The sequence below is a fragment of the Leucopleurus acutus genome, assembly GCF_964270905.1.
Source record: "Leucopleurus acutus genome assembly, chromosome: 7".
NCBI lineage: Eukaryota > Metazoa > Chordata > Mammalia > Artiodactyla > Delphinidae > Leucopleurus > Leucopleurus acutus.
In genome coordinates, this window is record NC_139150.1 from 89,467,704 (window position 1) to 89,488,348 (window position 20,645).

A 20,645-nucleotide genomic window follows, 5' to 3' on the forward strand; every position below is an offset into this window, starting at 1 on the left:
TGCAGCACCCCCACTCCTGTCCTCCACCCGCAGAGGCATTCCGCAGCAGAGCACCAGTGGGTGCTTGGAGTGCCACACCAGGTCACTTGCAAGAGCGAGAAGGCGAGGAGGGAAGGCACACAGCCACACTCTGGAATCAGGAATCCTCTTTTCCCTCTCCGGTCTTCCCTTTCCGGGTCCTCTCTCCCCTGTGCGTTCACACACAGCAGTGATGCCCAGCTCACTCCTATGCCATCCCAGCACACCATCCCCAGGGCCCCAGACCACAAACCACTGAGGCCACCCCTCAGCAGGTCCCCGAACCTGCAACCGCGAGGGAGGGGAGTTCTCAGTCCCTCTCAGTGAGGGACTCGATAGGCCACCCCGGCTCCACCATGAAAAGTCCCTATTTCCACAACAGAACCAAGGAGCTGTGAGGAGGGGTGGTCTCCGAAGCTCTTTGTCTCAGGAGAAAGGCTGAGGACAGGTGGACACTGGACAAATTAGCCAGCTCACATATACACACACACACAGGCCACCCTGCAGGGGCCCAGAGGACAAAGCAACCAAATCCCACTTCTGAGCCAAAAAGGCAGGCTGCCTGCAGTGTGGCAGGCGGCCTGCATCAGGACTGGCAGGCCCAGCTAACTTTCCAGGGCGCTGGGGTAGGCTTACATCTGCATGGCCAGCTCTCGCAGAGTCCAGCCCCATGCCTGACAGCTGTTCCCCCAAACAAGGGAGGGCCAATAAACACCCACTGTGACAGGTGCTGCCCCAGCTTCCACGGCCGGCCCAGGACAGCCTGAGTTACCGTTTATATAATCTTCCAGGGCTGGGGCTGACATAGCCAACATGAGGGCAAGGTTATGAAAAATGCAAGTCCAGACCCTTTGCATCCACAAAAACCAAACCTAAACAAAACCAAACCCCACCTGCATTTTACATGACTGGGTTTTAAGACTTCTCACATATCCATTTTGTGAACTAACGGGACATAGTGACAACACTTCCACGCTTTGCCCCAGAGGCGCCAGGGCCCACCATCCCTCACCATAAACAGACCCCAGGTGAAAAGCCCCTCAGACATCCCCAACTGGGGCATCCACACTCTGCAAGACGCAGTAAGGTGCTCATTTAAGAGCAGCTGAGAGTCCCCCAAACCACCCTGTGACCACTTGGACACAGGGCCCTGCAGCCCACACACTGCTTCTGCACAGACACAGACAATCCAGACAGCCTGGGTCAGTACAGCCCAGAAGAAGGAGTGGCACTGATCGGCACTGATCGGCACTGAAAGACACGCCCTCCAAGTGCCCAGTCTCCATCATGGGCCCACATCGTGCCACACTTAGACACCACACACTGGGAGATCCGACCTCCGTCACCCAGCCATCACCACACAGACCACCAGCGCAACCAACCACCCACCCAGAGGGTGACACACAGAGGGCCGCTGCCAAGGGTGGCTAAGGCCAGGCATGGCCCGATGCCAGAACGCACTCGCCCACCACCACCTGCGTCCATCTCGCCCCTCACCTGCAACTCGCACCAGGCTACCTCCACCCAGGTCTCCGTGTCCAGCCCCTTGTAGACCGTCTTGAAGGAGCCGCGCCCAAGCTCAATGTCGAACTTGAGGAAGCGGCCGTCCAGGGAGGTGGCCACAGCCTTGAGGTCGTCCTCGTCGTCCTCCTCCTCCTCGGGCTCCTCCCGGCGTGCGCGCCCGAGCTCTGGCCTCGCCTCGAGAGCCCCCACGTCCTCCTTCCTCGCGGCCGCCGCCGCCTCCTCCTCTCGGGGACCGCCCACGGGGGCAGGCGCGGGCGAGGGCGCGGGGTCCGGGCCAGGCTCCTGCGTGCCCGCGGGCTCAGGGCCGGGGTCGGCAAGGTCGCCCAGCGGCGCGGCAGGCGCGTCAGGAGTGGGGACTGCCGGGCGACCGCGGGCGCGCTCGGCGATGAGGCGGCGCGTCTTGCAGAATAGCAGCACCCTTCGCTGCAGCGGCTGCGGGGGCTGCGCGCCCGGCGACTCGGCCCCCTCCAGGCCCAGCGGCTCCTCCTGATCAGAATCCACCACGCTGCGTCGCAGGAAGCGCTGGGGCCCGGGCCGCGCCGCCCGCGCCCGCGGCACCGCCGCCGGCTCCGCCATGCCCGCGGGCCCCGCACCGCGCCCCGCCTCCATCAGTGCGCCGGGGGCGTCTCGGCGGCCGCCATCGTAGTCCATCTCTGCGAGCAAGGACACACAGGCCCGTGTGAGCGCGGGCCTCGCCGCACCTGCCCGGGACGTGGGATGAGACAGCGCCGCCCCAGGGCCCACGGCCTGCCCGCCCCGGCCGCGGAGGAGCCTGCTGGGCTGTCCCTGGGGCGGGCGGGGGAAGGGGGGCTGCAGACCGGACCAGGAGGCCGGGCTGGATGGGAGGGAGCCGTGCCCTGCTCAGGCCTGGGCCGGAGAGGAGCCCTGCTGGGCTGTCCCGGGGGACACGAGGGAGGCTGCAGAAGGGGCCGGAAGGCCGGGGAGAGGGGCACCTGCGCCCTGCCCAGCCCCGGGGAAGGGGGCCTACTGGGATGTCCCTGGGAGGTGGGGGTGGTTAACACGGGGCCGGGAGGCCCGGGCTGGGGGAGTGCCCTGGGCCGCGGAGGGGTGAAGGAGGTTGGGGAAGAAGGAGGTAGTGGCCAGGCGGCGGCTCCACAAAGGACGCTGCCCGGGGCGCAGGAGGGGCGCGCGGGGAGGGGGATGCGGCGGCGCGGCGCGCACACAAAGGCGGCGGGCGGGGGGCTCGGCACTCACAGGGCGAACGGGCGCCGTCCATGCCCGCGGCTCGGCGGCCCGGGCGGGCGAGGCCGCGCTCAGGGCCAGGATCCGCGCTCGGGGCTGGGGTCTGCGCTCGGTCCGGGGTCGCTCTCAGGGCCGGGGTCTGCGCTCCAGACCCGGGTCACGCTCGGTGCCGTATCGCCGCGCTACTTCCTCCAGCCAGCCCGCTGCGGGGCCGCGCTCCCGGGTGCTGCTTCTGCTCCGCGCGGCTGCGCTCCCGCACCGGCTCAGACCCTGCGCGCGAGGAGGGCGGGGCATTCGGCTGCCCGCCCCCGGCCGGAGCGGCGGGGCGGGGCCTGGCACGCCCACCTGTCCTCCGGCGCGCGCGGCCACCTGCGGGCCAGCCCCCGGGGCCGCGCAGGCCCACTGCGGCCCTCATGTTCCCCCTCCGGCGGGTACTGCTGGCCCCTGAGGATCTTTGGAATGCCCCATGCGGCTGCTGGCCGCGAATGGTCTGTTATCCCCCCCTGCAAACCTGGCTTGGCCATCCTAGTTTGTCCACCTGGAAAGGCTGCCAGTTCCAAGACTCGGTCAGTCCAGGAGGACACCCTGAGTTGCAAGCCTATCCGTTTCAAGCCTGTCCATGATGACGTGCCTAGGCCTATCAAAGGGAAAACTGAGAAGGGATGGAGCTAAGCATGTTCCAGACAGACGCATGCAAGCCAGTCTGGCTTCCACCGTTCTCCCTGGGACATACTCGTGGCAAGTGGGCATCATGCCTGCCTGGTAATGGAGGAGATGACTGGCAATTCACGTCATCACCGGCAGACTGCTGCCCACCGACAGCTGGCAGATGTACATAATACGGCAGCAGTATCCCCACACATTGCAGCGGCAACCTAGGTGCTGGGGGACTACAGAGGACCTGTCCTTGACTCAGCACTATGTGCTCTCTGAGCCCACAGAGGTAGTTTTGGGCAGCCCTGTTTGCATACCTCTCATGACAGGGAGCTCACTCTCTCTGCCGGCCCATAACCCATGAGAACACAGCTAAGCAGTTAGGTCACAGTTTGCTCATCCATGAGATGGACATAATGGTCAGTGCACAGCTGGTGTTCGACAAATGCTTACAGAGGCAGGGAGGAAAGGAGACAGGGCCTACCCTCTGCCTCTGCTCCAGTCAGTCCCCAGCAAAGCCCACTGGTAGGAAGGTCAGGGTCTGGCCTTGCCCCCAGGGAGCCCCAGTCAAGAGGTACTTTTGAGGATGGGTGTGCCTTTGAGTGGGCTCAGGGGTCAGTCTAGTGGTCAGACCCAGTACAGCCGGGCCACCTCCCTGAGTGCCCCCCACAGGCTACTACATGGGGAGGTGGCTCCTCACTTGACTATGTGGGGCCCACCCCAGGGCAGGTGAAACAGTGGAGAACCCAGGTCCCATAAGGGGACAGGGGCAAATGGGGGGACTGTGCCAGGAGAGCAGAGTTGGAGCCAACAGGGGTATCTGGGGGTGATGGGGGCAGCAGGGGTGTCCTGGGGTGATGGGGGCAGAGTAGGCTTCTCAGGGAACTGAAGGAAGGGTGCTGGGGCAGACAGATGGAGTGCGGGTATATGGACCTCGCAAGCTTGGGCTCTTAGGCCCTGGAACCTCCTGCAACTGGGTGGGCAAATAATGGGGCCCCTGGGGCTCTGGCCACTTGAGGAAGTCTCCCCATCCAGTGGGGGCCGAGAAGTTCTATAACACAGTTTTTTTCCTCTCTTATAATAAGATGATGTGACATTTCTTTTACTCTGTTCTCTGTAAAAATTTGAAAACGTGTTGATTTTTTAAATAACAGCTTCATTGGGATATAATTTAGATACCATAAAATTCACTCTGTGTACAATTCAGTGGTTTTTAGTATATTCATAGAGTTGTATGACCATCACCACTGTCTAATTCCAGAACATTTTTTATCACCCTCAAAAGAAACCCATGCCCATTAGCAGTCACTCCACATTACCCCTCTCTCAGCCCCAGGCTAGCAGTAATCTACTTTCCGACTCTATAGATGTGCTTATTCCTAGCATCACATATAAATGGAATCATACAACAGTCCTCTGTGACTGGCTTCTTTCATTCAGCATAATGTTTCACTTAGTCCACATTATAGCATGTATCAGTACTTCACTTCTTTTTGTGGCCATATTGATTTTTTAAGAGCAAGTACTCATTAAAGAAAGTTAAGATAGAAAAAGTAGAAATAAAAACTTTTTTAAGTTGTTACCCAAGTGTGATCCCATGGCACCTCCTGTGGCAGGCACATGTCTTTCCATGTGCAGCTGTCCACTCAGGAGACACTCAGAAGGCTTGCATCAAATAACCAAATAATGGGGACTTCCCTGGTGGTGCAGTGGTTAAGAATCCTCCTGCCAAGGCAAGGGACACGGTTTCAAGCCCTGGTCCAGGAAGATCCCACATGCCACGGAGTAACTAAGCCCGTGTGCCACAACTACTGAGGCTGAGCTCTAGAGCCCGTGAGACACAACTACGGAGCCGATGTGACACAACTACTGAAGCCCACATGCCTAGAGCCCATGCTCTGCAACAAGAGAAGCCACTGCAATGAGAAGCCCGCACACCGCAATGAAGAGTAGCCCCCACTCGCCACAACTAGAGAAAGCCTGTGTGCAGCAACGAAGACACAACGCAGCCAAAAAATAAATTAATTAAATAAATAAACTTATTTTAAAAAATAATAATAACCAAATAATGATTCAAACCTTTTCTTTCCTATGCAGCAAGTTACCGTTTAATTTTACACAGGCAGGCTCGCACCAGATGCTAGGTTCATATCCTAGCTGGTTCAGTCCAGAGAATGCAGCTTTAGCCCTCAGGTGTCCTGGAATGTGCAGGTGTTTGAAATCCTCTACCCATCACCCTGCTGAAGTGAGGCTGCTGCCAGGTGTGGGGGATGCTATCAACACTCAGGCTCCCCTCAGGAACCGCTCCCAAACTGCAGCACTCAGTTCCTGGCCCCCAGGAATTTTGTTTTAATGGACACAACTTTTAGAAACAACTTTTAAACTTTTCTGGTTAAAAGTCTGAAGAAGAACAGCTAAGACCACTCAGTGGTCATTCCTACCCATTCAGTGGCCTGAGCCATGGGGGTGCAGATCAGTCTCAGTGCGGAACTGCTAGGTGGGCACAGAGGGCACCTGCACACCTTCAGACCAGCCTTCGACCTCTGCAGGAGTTGCGGTAAATTCGGGAGCTGGAGCACTGTGTTCGCCCTGACTGTCATCCTTGGTCACAGCCTGCCCTTCATTCTCAGCCTCTTCAGCACTCGGTAGAAGTAGACGGGGTGTGACTTCCTCTGGTTGCTCACAAGAGGTGATGTCAGTGTCCACCCCCAGAGACCCACTAAGTGAGCCCTCTTTTAGTGTCTCAGAGCAGGATTGAAGTTGATCTGCAAAGAGAAGGGCCAAGTGGCCCTAGAGACCTGCATGGATCACGAAATATGGAGACAGGCAGAAGAAAACACAGGTCATTTTCCACGTTTTCATCTCTCCTAAAGCCCCAGGAATTTGACCTAGGGATCTTGAGTAACTGATACCATCCAAAATGGGGGTGGGTCACTGAGCCCAGCGGGTGGTGGGGCCTCAAGTAAGTCATGCTGCTGAAATAATAATAATGATGATGATCCCCAGTGCTGAGCTAAGTCTTTGCAGGAATTCTCTTGTCTTGCCCCACACTGTCCTAGAGGGCCCTGTTATCAGATGGGAAGCAGCAAAGAGGCAAAGAGACTTGCCTGAGTTAGTCGACCGCAGGCAGTGGGCCCAGAGGTGAACGAGGCCAACTTACCCACACCCCACAGTGAGCTGCCTCTCAGCCCGCAACGGCTGCCATCCAGCCTTTTCAGGACTTTGTGGCCAGTCCTTGCCCATCGACTTTCGCTAGCTCCAGGGGCTGGTCTTCGGCAAGCTGGCACATTCTCCATCGTGCCAGCTCTCTCTCATCCTCTCTTAGCACCTCTGTCCACATGGCCCCTGGAGCTCTGCTGGCTCTGCTGTCACATGCCCATGACCCAATCCACCTTCAGCTCTACCCCATATAGCACTGGGGCTGGGAGTCTGTGCTCCACCTCTCCCAGCCCCCAGCGACTTCAGGGAGGCATTGCCAGAGGAGGTGCTGGTGGCAGCGGACTGGAAGGGTCTCCCATCCACATCCACTGGGGAAGGGGTAGAAAGAGCTCTCCATCAGGCTTCTTTTAGTCCCCAGAGCCAGTCACACGGCTCTGCTCCCCTTTGAGGAAGCAGCCAGAGCGCAGCAGCTTCCCCCTCTACACTCCAAGTCCCCGGGGGGCTGAGCATCCCCTGGGGTGGCTTTCCCTCCAAGCTTCCTTCTGTCCATACCCAGAGTGTGCGCTGCAGTCTGGGTTTCAACGGGAGCAGAGCCCCCATTGTGCTCCCTCAGCCCTGCCAGCACCTGGCATCTAACCCCTGGTATTGAATGGATTTCCACCCAGTCTCAGCCTCAGCTCTCTCCTCAACTCTAAACTCCTTCCTCTTAGGGGGTCCGTCTTAATGGGCAGGCCGAGGAGTCAGGACCCTCCTTCAATTCTAGCTTGACCTCAGGCCCAACCACATCTATCCACTGCCCACCAGAGCAGCCACATCCCAGTGAGGCCCCAAATTCTGGGCTATGTTCTCCTCTTGGTCCTGGTGGTGCATGCCAGCCCTTGCTCACCGTGGATCCACTGCCTCTGTCTCATCCTGCTGCCCAAATGGATTCACTGAGCAGATTGGCACAGGCTTCCTGGAAAGCAGTTCACGGTTGGAGCAAGAATCTAAAAAATGTTTATACCCTTTAAGTCAGTAATTCCGTTTTGGGGAATGTGTACAAGTGAAGTAACCAGCTATGCAGATAGTGGTGCATAAAGATGTTCACTGAAGGGTTGTTTATAATAAGCATTAGGAATAACGTAAATTTTTGGCAATTGGAATATGGCTCAGTAAACTGTGTTATTCCTATGTAGTCAAATATGATGAAGCCATTTAAATGCGCTTCATGGAGTTTTATAATGAGGCAGGAGATAATTTGAAGTGACAGTGCACAGGAGAAAAACCGAAAGGGAACACACCAAAATGTTAGCAGTGGATGCTTCTGCTTTTGTGCATTTTTCTGCACTTTGGACAAGAGGCAACTCCACCTAATGTCTGGCCTGTGTCTTTGGGAAAGAGGGGCACACTGATCCCGCAAGGGTCTAGCACCACGTGTTGGCCATGACCTTCAATTCATTAATTAAGTTCTCTGAACTCCAGTTTCCTCAGTCACCAGGTGGCAGTGGTACCCAGTTCCCGGGGTTGTGAAAGAATTGCTAAAGGAATCCCCAGGCGTCCAGCAGCCCAGTAGGACTGAAACATGATAGCCATCCTGGACTCTGGCCACCTCCTGCCTTGCCACCTGTCTCCTTGCTGGTGGGACCTGCCATGGAGAGAGGAATGGCCCCGATTCAAGAGAGCCATTCAATCCCCATTTCCACAGGGGGACATGGAGGTTTGAGGTCTTAGTGATTTGCTCAGGACCACAGAGCTAGCCAGTGGAGGGGCAGACATGTGGGCTCGTACAGACAGAGCAGAGAGAAGGAGCATGGAGAGCCAGGTGCCACAGTGGCTTGGCAGGGGTCCTCAGACCAGAGCCACGCCACTGTCCAGGGCAGGTTCTGACCGGTGGCCGAGTCAGGTTGTCCTGCCAGCTGGGGTAGCTGACTACCCCAGGGGTTCCCAGGGGTTTCTCCCACCCAGAGTTTCCACTTTACACTCAGTGGGCCCCATCAGCCCCCATCAGCTCCCAGGGGAGCCACACAATTTTCCATGTGATGCAGAAGAGGCATTTTCCTCTGGCTGGAAACTCAGCCTGCTTGACTTGGGGTTTTCCAGCAGACCCGGCTCGAATTGCAATGCCTGCCCCTGGGGATGCCTGTTCATTCAGAATGAAGAGGTGCCCAGGTGACATAATATGTCATCAAACACCTGTCGAGCCTACTGGGGGCCAGGCCCAGTGCACACAGTGGAAAATGGCCACATCACGTGAGGAAGCACTGCCTGTCTTTCAGCTATGCTTCCTTCTGCGGTGGCTTCATGCAGTCTGACCCTTCCTGGAGAAGGCACGCATGTCCACCAGCAGCGCCACGTCGAAATTCCCAGCTTTTCCCTCCATAGCCCTAGAGAAAGCCCAAGAACGGAATGTCTTTAGCTGACAGGTCACGTGGTCATCCCTGAACCACCCCTGTAGACAGGGCTGGGATGTTCTGATGTGCCAGACTGGGCACGTGTCTCCCATGGGTCCAAGGACTGCACGTGGGAGGAGGGCTTGTTCCAAAATAAGGGGAAGCATCCCACCTACACCCTGGCGTTGACCTTGGGGAAGCAGGTTTGGTTCCCCTTTGAAGAACTGCACCAACCTCCAGGGAGCCCCACGCATGCTTCCTACCCTCGTGGCCTCAGTTTTCTCATCTGCTAAATGGCTCACCTCATCACGCCACGCAAGGGAGAATGCGAGGCTCCAAGACAACCTGGTAACAGTAGGTGCTCATTAAACACTAATGCCGCCCTCCTGGGCTCAGTGCTCCGCACACACCTGCCAAAGAAGCAGGTCAGAGCCGCTGGGGCCATCAGGCTGCAACATGTTTTTCTAAAAGGTTTTATGTGAACTACACATCCAGGAATGAAGTCACTGATCAATAACCCACAGCAGTGACCCCTCAATTAATAAATACTTATTGGTCTTAGAGACAGAATTGCCATTTTGCAAGATAATTGAGCACCAATGACCAGAAGCATACTCTGCTTTGAATAAGGACCTGAAATATGACTGGCATCCACAGGGCATCAGCGGGGTACTACAGGCAGCCTCAGGGCCTGGGGTGATCTCTGCATCATTATCACAGGGACAGCCAGGCAGGAGCTGAGCCCTAGAGCCCACAGGATAAGGATGTGGGGCATAATGTGCTGTGTTGGGGCTTGACATGTTTCTGGTCTGTGTCTCTGAGGACGTGAGTGGTGGTGGGGGGGTGGGGGGGCAGGGTGCCTTGGTTCTGAAGCTGAGGGGCGGAGGCCAGCGCAGACACCAGCAAGAGCAAAGTAGGTCTTTTAACAGGAGGAGAAACCGAGGCTCAGTGATGAAAAGGGCAAGAGCATACAGTGAGCAGGCTACAGAACCAGGGCTCCAGGTTCAAAAGAGGCTTCGTCTCAGCTAGAGGGAGCTTTCCATGAACATTCGTCAGATGTGTGCGTGTGTTGGGGGGAACTTCCAGACACAAGAGCAACAGGGGACTGGGCAGGGAAGAGAGAGGGGGGATTTAAAAAGGAAAAGTAAAAAAAAAAAAGGAAAGGTAGGGGATTTCCCTGGTGGCACAGTGGTTAAGACTCTGTGCTCCCGATGCAGGGGGCCCGGATTTGATCCCTAGTCAGGGAACTAGATCCCACATGCATGCTGCAACTAAAAGTTCATATGCCACAACTAAGGAGGCCACGTGCCACAACTAAGGAGTCCATGAGCCACAACTAAGGAGCCCACCTGCCACAACTAAAACCCAGCATTACCAAATAAATAAATAACTTTCTTTTTAAGAAAAGGAAAAGTAAAACTGACCAAATTTAAAAATATTAAGAAATAAGATCAAAAGGCAGGCATTTCCTTGAGGAAAAAGATTCACAGCAGATACAAAAGGTAAGGGGAGTTATCATTAATATGCAAAAACTCATATGAGTCAATATGGGTTCAGTATGAGTGGAAAAATCCAAATTCCCAAAAGAAAAGAGAGTGAAAGTCACGCTCAGACAAGCACAGAAAGTCATGGAATGTGTAGAACCACAGTTTCATCTCACCAGGAACTGTCATAAGGCAAGACAAACAGGCATCTTCACGTGGAGATTAGCAGTCCTGGTTTAATAATAAGGCCCGATGCAGACAGGCAAGCTGTGAGCAAGTCAGTTGGCCCAACCTTTCGGGAAAGCAGCTTGGAAAAGCCTCACACTTATTCTTACTTTGATTCACTTTTGGGATCTACCCTGAGGAAAGCAAAGATTTAGACCTAGAGTGGTTTACCTTAGAGTTACTATAAATGCCAAAAGATTGGAAATGACAAAATTCCAGGGGGAGGCCTGGGTGACCCTTCATTATCCTAGGCCAAAGGGTTTATGATCACTTGTTACTGCAGCAAATGTGGACTGATACACTCCACACTGGATTCCTGGCACAAGAAAGCTTGGTGGATCCTGGAAGCTCAAGGAACAATTGTTAAAAGAGCGAATAAAGGAATGATCTCAAAGAAAATACACCAGATATCAGCAGTGGTTATTTCTATTTGGGTGAATTCCATTTTTTGCTTTTATGTCTTTCTGGCAGCCACAGCTCTACCATGCACTCACCTGCTTGGCCAACCCTGAACCAGCTGCTGAGTCAGAAGTTTATGCATTTGTAATTGTGTCAGATTTTGTCAAATCGCTCTCAGGAGATGTCGTACCAATTTACACTCCCACCAGTGATGTAGACATGCCCACAAAGCACGTTAATTGACTTTTGCATTAGGAGAAATGCCATATCCCAGCAAGGCTTTAATTTCCATGTCTCCCATCATGCGTGAGCTCAGCCTCTGCCCATGGGTCCAGACCAGTTTTCTTTTCTTTGAGCTGTCCTCATAGGGGCTGACGTCTCCCTGCCCTGCCGACCCCCAGAACACCTTCGCTCAGCTTCTGAGTGGCTGGCTCTGTCTCTTCCGTCAGCCTTAGGGTCAGAAGTCACCTCCGCAGAGAGGTGAGGTCCCTGAGGGGCCCACAGCCCTGCCTGAACTCATCCTGATCAAAGCATCTGCTTCTCCGTAACAGACACTCAGGTCCCAGCCCAGGGACCCTGCCCTTCTGGTGCTGGTACCTCCATCTTCCCAGCAGGCCCTGAGCCAGTTGGAGATGAATCTGTGCTAACTGACCCATCTCATTCTTCTGAGCTCCCCACTGAGCAAGGCCTTTAGCCTCAAGACAGAGGCCTGTATGTGGCCATCAGGAGTGTGGCCTGGACTCAAGTCCAGCCCCTGGGCCACTGTAGGCCATACCACCCTGAGGGAGAGATGCCTAGGCTGGGTGCCCCGCAATAAGTTCACCTCTTGCGCCTCAGTTTCCTATCTGCCAACCCCCAATGTCACCATAAATATGACAGAGCAGACATCTGCAGTGCTTCCAGTAGGCAGCCTAGGCCAGAACATAGGAGGATCGGTCACTGCAGCTCTAGGCAGCTAAGGACCACGCCCCTGAGCTCTCCATCCTCCCCCAGATTATGCCGGGGCTGGGTCAGCGTCTCCCCTCCCAGGGCCCACTGTCAGCCTGTGCCATGGCTGGGGTGAGGGGCTGCTGGATTGATCAATTAGTCCATGCCTGGTCCCTGCCAGCCAGACCCCCCACTCCGTGGTCCCCATGGCTGGCTGCAGCCCATGCCCGGCTCCGGTGGTAGAGGCCAGCATCCCCCACACCACATGGACCGATGACTGTGGGCAGTGCTGACTGGAGTCCAGGGTGTTCTCAGGGTGGCACCTGGAGAGGGGCTAGCATGGTCCAGGGGTGCACAGGGACCGGCCATTCACAAAGCACCAGCACCAGCATTCACTCGCGGGGTCCCAAGGTAGCCTGGCCTGAAGGAGGTGATCTTCGCAAAGGCAGGGACATCCATCACGTCACCTCAGCTGGGTCTCCGTGAGGCTGCATCCTGCTCTCTTCAGAGTGACCCAACCCCTCCTCAGTCCCTCCCTCCCTGCAGCCCGGGCAAGCCAGGGCGTGAACACCTGCTTTGAGAGCAACAGCTTGGGACTCCATTCACAGCAGCATTTTGATCCCACCTTTTCCAACAAGAATACAGCATAGGACTCAGCATTCCGGAAGCCCAGCAGGTCTCTCACACTCCACCCGCTGCCTGTTTCCCTCCACATGGAGGTGCCGGGTTCTGTGTCCTCAGGAGCAGTTTCTACACATGGACCCTTTCCCTCCTGGGTTTGCCCAGTGGGGTAAAGGGTAGGCCAGGCACGCTGCTGCCTCACTTTCCTCAAAATTCTGGTCATTGGTTTGTCTATTTATATTGTAAACACTTTCTACTGCAAAATGCAAAACAAACCCAGAAACATGCATTAAACAGACTGAAGAATCACTACAAAGTACACACTCACGTGACACCTGCGGTGATGCCAGAACTCTGTCCTCCTGGGTCCTGACACCCCAGAGGTGGCCCCAACCCTGCTTTCACAGTAATCACAGCCTGGATGCTGTTTTGTTGTCTGTAGTTTTGCTACCAAATGAACACCTGCAAACCTTGCATATGACTTTGCCAGGGCAAGGGCAGGGCAGGAGAGGCACCGGGTGAGCCTTTCCAAACCACAAGGTTCCAGGGAGCCTAGCTCGAGTCTGAACGCCCTGTCTGCAATGTCATGGAGCAGGGCGTCACGCCCAGAAGTCCTGTTGCTGCTTCCACTGAGAGCGTCCACAAGGCCTGTGGTCGGTGTGTAGGTGCCTGCAGCACGGAGGACCATGGCCCTATACTCCATCACTCAGGTGACACTGATGGGCTGTTTGGGGAAGGTTGCTCAGAACATCCTAGTGAGGGTTCCCACACTTCCCTTGGGCCTATGCCAGCAGGGGAGCTGCTCTCATGGTGGGCAGTCCTGGGGGGCCGTCCCACTCCCCCCAGCCCTCCCCAGGGAACCTAGCCCAGCCAATGGGTGAGTGGACCTTGCTGTATTCACGCTCATTGAAGACCATCACTTCCAGTTCACCTTCCTCTGTTGACGGCCACGTGGCGTTTTGTTGCACCATGTGCCATGTTTATCTTCCCAAGCCCTGTTGCGGGCATTTTGGTGACTCCGCCCTTTTGCTTCTTCAAAAACAGAATAACCTGTGGAAATGCAGCTCATGGGGTAAATACCTAGACGTGGAGTCAGCTAGCTCCAGCACCCCTGTCCACACCAAGGTCCCACCCAGGTCCCCAAACTCAGCTGAAACTAACAAAGCCTGTCGGCCTTGGCTTTCACCAGCCTGCCCTGCTGAAACGGGAGGCCACACCTCAACTCTTCAGGGTCTGCACGTGGTCCTCCCACTGGCAGCGTGGAGGCCAGAGCCAGCCCTGTGAACTCTCTCACAGATGGGGCCTCTCTCCCTCACTCCCACCTCGGGAATCACCTCGCACCCACCTTTTCTAGTATTTAAGGCATTTTCTTTGAGATAAGTGCTTGCATCCCCATAAACATCTGCTACTTCTTCTCTTATGTCTTGACTGAAGCAGTGTGCTATCAGAGAAAGTTCTGAGAAGGGGACTTCACCTATAAACCCAACTCCCAACCTGACAGCCACCATGCTGTGCTGTGTCCCCTCTAGACTATTCATGGGCACACATGTTTCAAAGTGTGTTCAGTCATTCCTTCAGCAAACACTCACTAGGTCTTTCCTAGTGGGTCCAGGACCCAGCCCAGAACAGTCTAGTCACTGATGAGGTTCAAAGACCAATTCCCACCTGATCCAAGCAGTGTCTATGTTCATCGCCGACTCTGCAGGTTCCCTGTGGAGGGGGGCTGGGAGGTGAATGGTTTCCCTGGGAGCACCGAGCCTGCAGCCTTGCACCCTCATCTTCTTCCACAAGAATTTAACACAAATGGCGCGAGGCCCTGTAGCCACAGGTGGAGGCAGCCAGGAGGCGCAGCGGTCTTGAGCGGGTGGTGGCACCCTTCTCCAGCCTCGGTTTCCCCACTTGCAAGGTGAGGACGGGCAGATGAGTGAATGAATGTGGTAGTCTCTGCTCAAAGGATTAGAGGATGGAAAGAAGGGAAGGAGGGAGGGAGGGAGGGACACAGAGAAAGAGGGAAGGGAGAAGGTGGAAGGAAGGAGGGAGGGAAGAGAGGAAAGATGAATAGGCAAAAAGACAGGATCACGATCTGTTAAGGATAAACTAGGAAGTTGCCCCCGTATGGTCAGCTGTGAAACCCTGGACAGGTTCACTGACCTCTCTGAGCTCTCCTTGTTGACCTGCAGGATGGAAACTATAATAATAGAGGGGAAGATAGCTTATCCTGGATTCCCAGCACCTGGAGCTCCCAGACCCGGCACTGTTCTGGCATTTTTCTCGTCTGTGCACTTTAAGAAGCACATCGTGGTGCTCAGTGCCCAGTCATGGTCAGCTCGTGATATACACCCCGCTGTGCTGGGCTCCTCAGGGTGGGGAGGTGCTGCTTCCATCTGACTTCACCCTAAACTCACTGCGGATCAGCAGTTCAGTCACAGGGCCAATTATAAAACAGTGTTTATTTGTTATTTAGTTGAATAAATTAATCTACTCTGAGGTACGGTGTGTACCTCTGGAGATATTTTTTGAATGCACGCATGTTGTGCATGACAGAGAAAATCAACATCATCTGGTCCAGCCCCCAGCTGATACAGGAAGCCCCTCCCCAGGACCTGAGGGGTGACAGCCAGCCCTGCTGGCATCTCTCCAGGATGGGAGCACACGGCCTTCAAGATGCCCAGACTTACTGCAGACCTGATGTTCCTGTGCTGTAACTGCCCTGGGACAGACAAGCAGGGTCCCAGAAACAGTGAATATCCCCATCCCACCTACATAGCCAGGTCCCCAGCTGTGCTCCTGTCTGCCACATTGCAGTTTTCCATCACATCCCCCGACCTAGCCCCAGAGAAAGAATCACAGTGCGAAATGAATGAGGACATGAATTTGACAGCAAGCTGGAAATATGTGGAAACTGGGCAGAAACGTTTAAGAATGCCCTGGGTTGGGGGGCCAGAGTTGCAAGGACATGACCAACCCTCCGCCACCACATATCACACTGAGCAAGAAAGTCTTTTTTTAATTGAGACATCACTTATATGCCATAAAATTCCCCTTTTAAAGTGTACAATTCAGTGGTTGTTAGCACATTCACGGACTTATGCAACCATCACCACTAATCCAGAATGTTCTCGTCACCCCCAAAGGATACCCCGCCCTCCCGACTGAAGCAGGGAGCACGATGGCCTTCAACTACCACCACCTACCTCTTCTACTGAAGAGATGAAACAAAACTTAGAAACGATGTTTGCACTGAAGACCAGAAAAGGAGATACTACAAGACTGAAGACAGAGGTAAGCTAAGAAACACCCACAGCAGTGACCAGCCCAAGTTCTTTGAAAAGTATCTCAGAGATGTCAACTGTTCTTTCAAGATTCAAGATGGACAAGAAGCAATTGACTGGCTTCTTGGTTTAGCTGTTAGTCTTGAATATGGAGATAACGCTGAAAAATACAAGGACTGGGTACCTGATAATGCACAAAGTGCTGACAATGCAACTAAAAATGCAGAGCCCGTGATCAACTTGGATGTAAATAATCCTAATTTTAGGGCTGGTGTCATGGTCCAGGCTAACCTTCAGAGTCAGCTCATGGTGGTTACCTGGCAGTGCTTCAGGCAATTCGCATTTTGGTCCAGGAACCCTGACACGGGATGTAGCTGCTAGCACAAACCCAGCAGAAGAGGGCTTGCCTGTTGGTTTAGACAAGTATATTCTTGGTTTTGACACAAGAGACGTGGTCCTTAATGAAGCTGGTCAAATTCTGCACTTGCTGCATATAGAAGAGCTCAGAGAGCTGCAGACAAAAATTAATGCAGCCAGAGTGGCTGTTCAGGTGATTACTGCTGATCCAAAGACAGACCACAGACTGGAGAAAGTTGGAAGATGAACATTTTAGAACTTTAGCTTCCCCTTTACCTCGTACTCTCTGGCATATATTTGGAAATCAAATACCCCATTTTCAATGGAAGAATCCCAGAAATTTGACTATGTTCTAGAGAGCTACCATCATTGCCTTTTCTTTAATAAAGTTTAGGAAAGTGGAAAACAAAAAATAGATCCTGTACCCATCAGGCAATCACTCACCACTCCAGGCCCCCCAGACCTTGACAAACACGAGTCTACTTTCTGTCTCTGGATCTGCCTATTCAGGACATTTTATATAAATAGAATCATACCATACATGACGTTTTGTGCCTGGCTTCCTGCACTCAGCATGTTTTCCAGATTCATCCACATTGTAGCATGTACTGGCACTTCACCCCGTTTATGGCTGATTAATATTCCATCGTTTGGATACACCACATCTTGTTTAATCCATCATCCAATGGTGTATGTTTGGGTTGTTTCTGTTTTTTGGCTATCATGAACATTCGTGTACACGTTTTTGTATATATCTAAGTGGAGTTGCTGGGTCGTAAGGTAATTCTGTGTTAACTGTTTGAGGAACCACCAAACTGTTCTCCACAATGGCTGCACCATTTTACTTTCCCGCCGGCAGTGTATGAGGGCTCCAATTTCTCCACATCCTTAACAACACTTATTTTCCATTTTTTCTATTCTAACCATCCCAATGGGTGTGAGGTGGTATCTCACTGTGGTTTTGATTAACATTTGTGATGTTGAGCATACTTTCATGTGCTTACTGACCGTTTGCATATCTTCTTGGGAGAAATGTCTATTCAAGTCCTTTGCCCATTTTTTTTTTTTTTTTTTTTTTTTTTTTTTTTTTTTTGCGGTACGCGGGCCTCTCACTGTTGTGGCCTCTCCCGTTGCGGAGCACAGGCTCCGGACGCGCAGGCTCAGCGGCCATGGCTCACGGGCCCAGCCGCTCCGCGGCATGTGGGATCTTCCCGGACCGGGGCACGAACCCGTGTCCCCTGCATCGGCAGGCGGATTCTCAACCACTGCGCCACCAGGGAAGCCCCTCCTCTGACCATTTTTGAATCGAGTTGTTTGTCTTTTTGTGGTTGAGTTTTAGGAGGTCTCTACATATTCTGGACACTAGACCCTTGTCAGATCTGTGAATTGCCAATATTTTCTCCCATTCTGTGGGTGGTCTTTTCACTCCCTTAATAGTGTCCTTTGATTCCAAAAGTGTTTAATTTTGATGAAGTGTATCTGTTTTTCCCTTGGTTGCCTGTGCCCAACAAAACCTTTGACTAAATTCTCCACGCTCCTTAGACAAAGTCCTGTGCCCTCTCCCTGCTCAGTCTCCTGGACAGCAGGTCCGTTCTCAGACCCTGGTGCGCTGCGCCCCCTGGTGGCGCCTGGCCATTCAGGACACGTGGGCGATCCAGGCAGCAAGGCACAATCAGGCTCTGAGGGCATCAACGTTAGATGTGACAAAGCAACATCTGTGCTCAAGGCTACTTTCCTCCTCTGGGAAGAGAGAAAGAGGAAAACATTGCCGCTTCCCAGTCCCAGACACAGCTGACCACTGGCCATCTCTCTTTGTATCCTGCCCACTATACTGTGAGGTGAAGATTCCAGTCCCCACTCTACAGAGGAGGAAGCTGAGGTTTGGGGAAGTGCAGTAAGTGCCCAAGGTCCAGAGTTACTGATGGAGCTTCAGGGACAAGCTCTTTCATTTATTCTTTCAACAAACATTTGTGAGGATGTATCCCCACAAAGACCCCAGCTGAGCCCTGACCAACTCAGTCAGGGACAGACTTAACAGGATTGATGCCATTGGGAACTTCAGGCCAGGACCCCAAGGATCCTGGCCTGGGGTCTGGGGTCAGCGTTTGGTGGGGAGCGTGGAAGAAGGGATGTCATTGTTCCGGGGCTGGCAGCCCAGAGCTGAATGCTGACTGAAGAAAGCCTAGGAGGGAGATGTCCGAGGTCTCATTGGTCCTGCTCCTGCTGTGAGTGGAACCCATTGCCCATGGAGCTCCCGAGTCCCCCGAGAGCCAGCCAGGTGGGCCCCATCACCCGACAGAAAAGTCAAGAAAAAGTGCAAAGTGCAGGATGGTGAGAACGCGGCCCTGCCCTCATCTGTGTGTATGGACAAAGAACCTTGCTCTGTGTCTGCTTCACTCCTTCCCAACAAGAGATTCCAGCAGGAAACCCAAGACCCAAAGGCAGTGGTTTCCTGGGTGTGGGTACACTGAGCAGGTGGAAGGGCTTCTTAAAGTGCCTGAGTCACCTGAATATGACTTTTCAAAAAATAAATTAAAAATAAAAAAGAATGATCAAAGTGTCCTAGAATTGATTGAGGTGGTAGATACACAATTCTGAATATACTAAAACCACTTTAAGTGGATAAAATGTATGGGGTGTGGATGCTTTCTCAAGCAAGCTGTTAAAAAGGGGGAAATTTTCTGTGGTCCTGAATGTTCTCCGTGAAATGGTGGGAAGGACGGCATGAGTAGTGGGCTTCCACTGGCACAGACGGGCTGGGACACCTCCACACATAGATGTATTTGCAGGCTCAGGACCGCCAAGGGGTGGCTGAAACACAGATTCCTGGCTCTCTCCCAGACCATCCAACTTAGCAAATCTGGAACAGGGGCCTAAGAATCTGCATTTCTGAAGTTTCCTGATGATGCTGGGCTGGTCCTGGGACCCACTTTGAGAATTGTTGGCCCAGACAACCTCTGGTAGCACTGGGTACTTCTGGGGGCAGGTGTGAGAGGGAGAGGTTTCACCACACACCGTTTTGAATTTCATACTGTGGGATCAGGCTACTTAACAAAAAATACATAAATAAGATTTAAACTTAAACAATAGTTAGAACTTATCAGAGTTAGGTGTGTGTTGGGCTTCTCTAGTGGTGCAGTGGTTGAATCCACCTGCCAGTGCTGGGGACACAGGTTTCAGCCCTGGTCCAGGAAGATCCCACATGTCGCGGAGCAACTAAGCCCATGCGCCACAACTACTGAGCCTGCGCTCTAGGGCCCGTGAGCCACAACTACTGAGCCTGTGTGCCACAACTGTGAAGCCCCTGCGCCTTGAGCCCGTACTCCGAAACAAAGAGAAGCCACCGCAATGAGAAGCCCGCGCACCGTAACGAAGAGTAGCCCCAGCTCGCCACAACTAGAGAAAGCCCGCGGGCAGCAACAAAAACCCAACACAGCCAAAAATAAAATAAATAAATGTATCAAAAGAAAAAAACCATTCTAACTTTTAAAAAAAAACGAATTAGGTGTGTATAGCAGAGATGGCTAAGTGCACTCCACTATCCTTTCTCTTCCTCTATCATAGAAACTTTAGTTGGGAGCATGGATGGATACCTGGAACAGAAAGTACATCTCCCTGATTCCCTTCCATCTAGGTATAGCCACGTGGCTAAGTTCTGACCATAGATGTGAGTGGAAGTATCCAGAAACTTCTAAGAAGTGTCTTAGAGAGCTCCCTTGTGGTCTAGTGGTTAGGCCTCGGCACTTTCACTGCCGTGGCCCTGGGTTCAGTCCCTGGTCAGGGAACTAAGATCCCGCAAGACGCACAGTGTGGCCAAAAAAAAAAAGGAAGTGTTTTAGAGTAGAGGATGCACACTTCTTTCTCTCTTCCTCCTTCCTGCTGGATAGATGCAAGCATGATGGCTGGAATTCAAGCAGCTATTTCGGCCACAAGGTGGAGACTACGTACTGAGAAGAGCAGAACAGGAAGTTAGGAGGAAACTGGGTTTCTCACAGCATGGAACTGCCACACCAGGCTCATCCTGCTTGCCTTGGGACATCCTCTACATGATAAGAAAGAACATCTTTCTTGCTTAAGCAACTGGTATGTTGGGGTTTGTGTTACTCATAGTCACACTTGCCCCGAGCATATAAAGTAACTGGCACAGCATCTGGCCCATCACAAGCATCCCAGCTGAGGATCCTACCCAGTCACACATGTATGACGGGAGTGGAGTAGAAATGAACCCAGGCCTGTAAGCCTGGGAAGGAAGCTGACACAAAGAAGACCACGAAATTCCACTGCCCCACCCCAGCCCTGGCCCAGCTATTGGTCATTGGTCCTTGGTCTCTGAAGGCCAACACCTAACAAAACGACATGTGTTAAGCCACATGTTTTTCTGACTGTACGTTTTGCCAATTCAATTAGATTTTCCTCTTGTTGATACTGGAGTG

The 20,645-nt window shown here is 53.5% G+C and overlaps 1 protein-coding gene and 1 pseudogene across 2 annotated transcripts in view; one reads left to right on the plus strand and one right to left on the minus strand.

Moving 5' to 3' along the window:
- The window catches only part of WNK2 (WNK lysine deficient protein kinase 2), a gene marked incomplete at its 3' end in the record, with an annotated part of 156,928 nt that extends 154,063 nt beyond the window's left edge, over positions 1-2,865 (minus strand). Inside the window, exons 1-2 of the mRNA XM_082842583.1 lie at positions 2,758-2,865; positions 1,516-2,195 (exon numbers count right to left, since the gene is read on the minus strand). Coding sequence (XP_082698709.1) covers positions 1,516-2,193 — 678 coding nt within the window. The 5' untranslated portion in view covers positions 2,194-2,195; positions 2,758-2,865. The remainder of the gene's footprint in view (positions 1-1,515; positions 2,196-2,757) is intronic.
- Positions 2,866-5,859: 2,994 nt separating this feature from the next.
- On the plus strand, positions 5,860-16,459 carry LOC309964592 (RNA transcription, translation and transport factor protein-like; annotated as a pseudogene). Its single transcript has 2 exons — positions 5,860-6,044; positions 15,792-16,459. The product of its transcript is annotated as an RNA transcription, translation and transport factor protein-like (transcript).
- Positions 16,460-20,645: the final 4,186 nt, after the last annotated feature.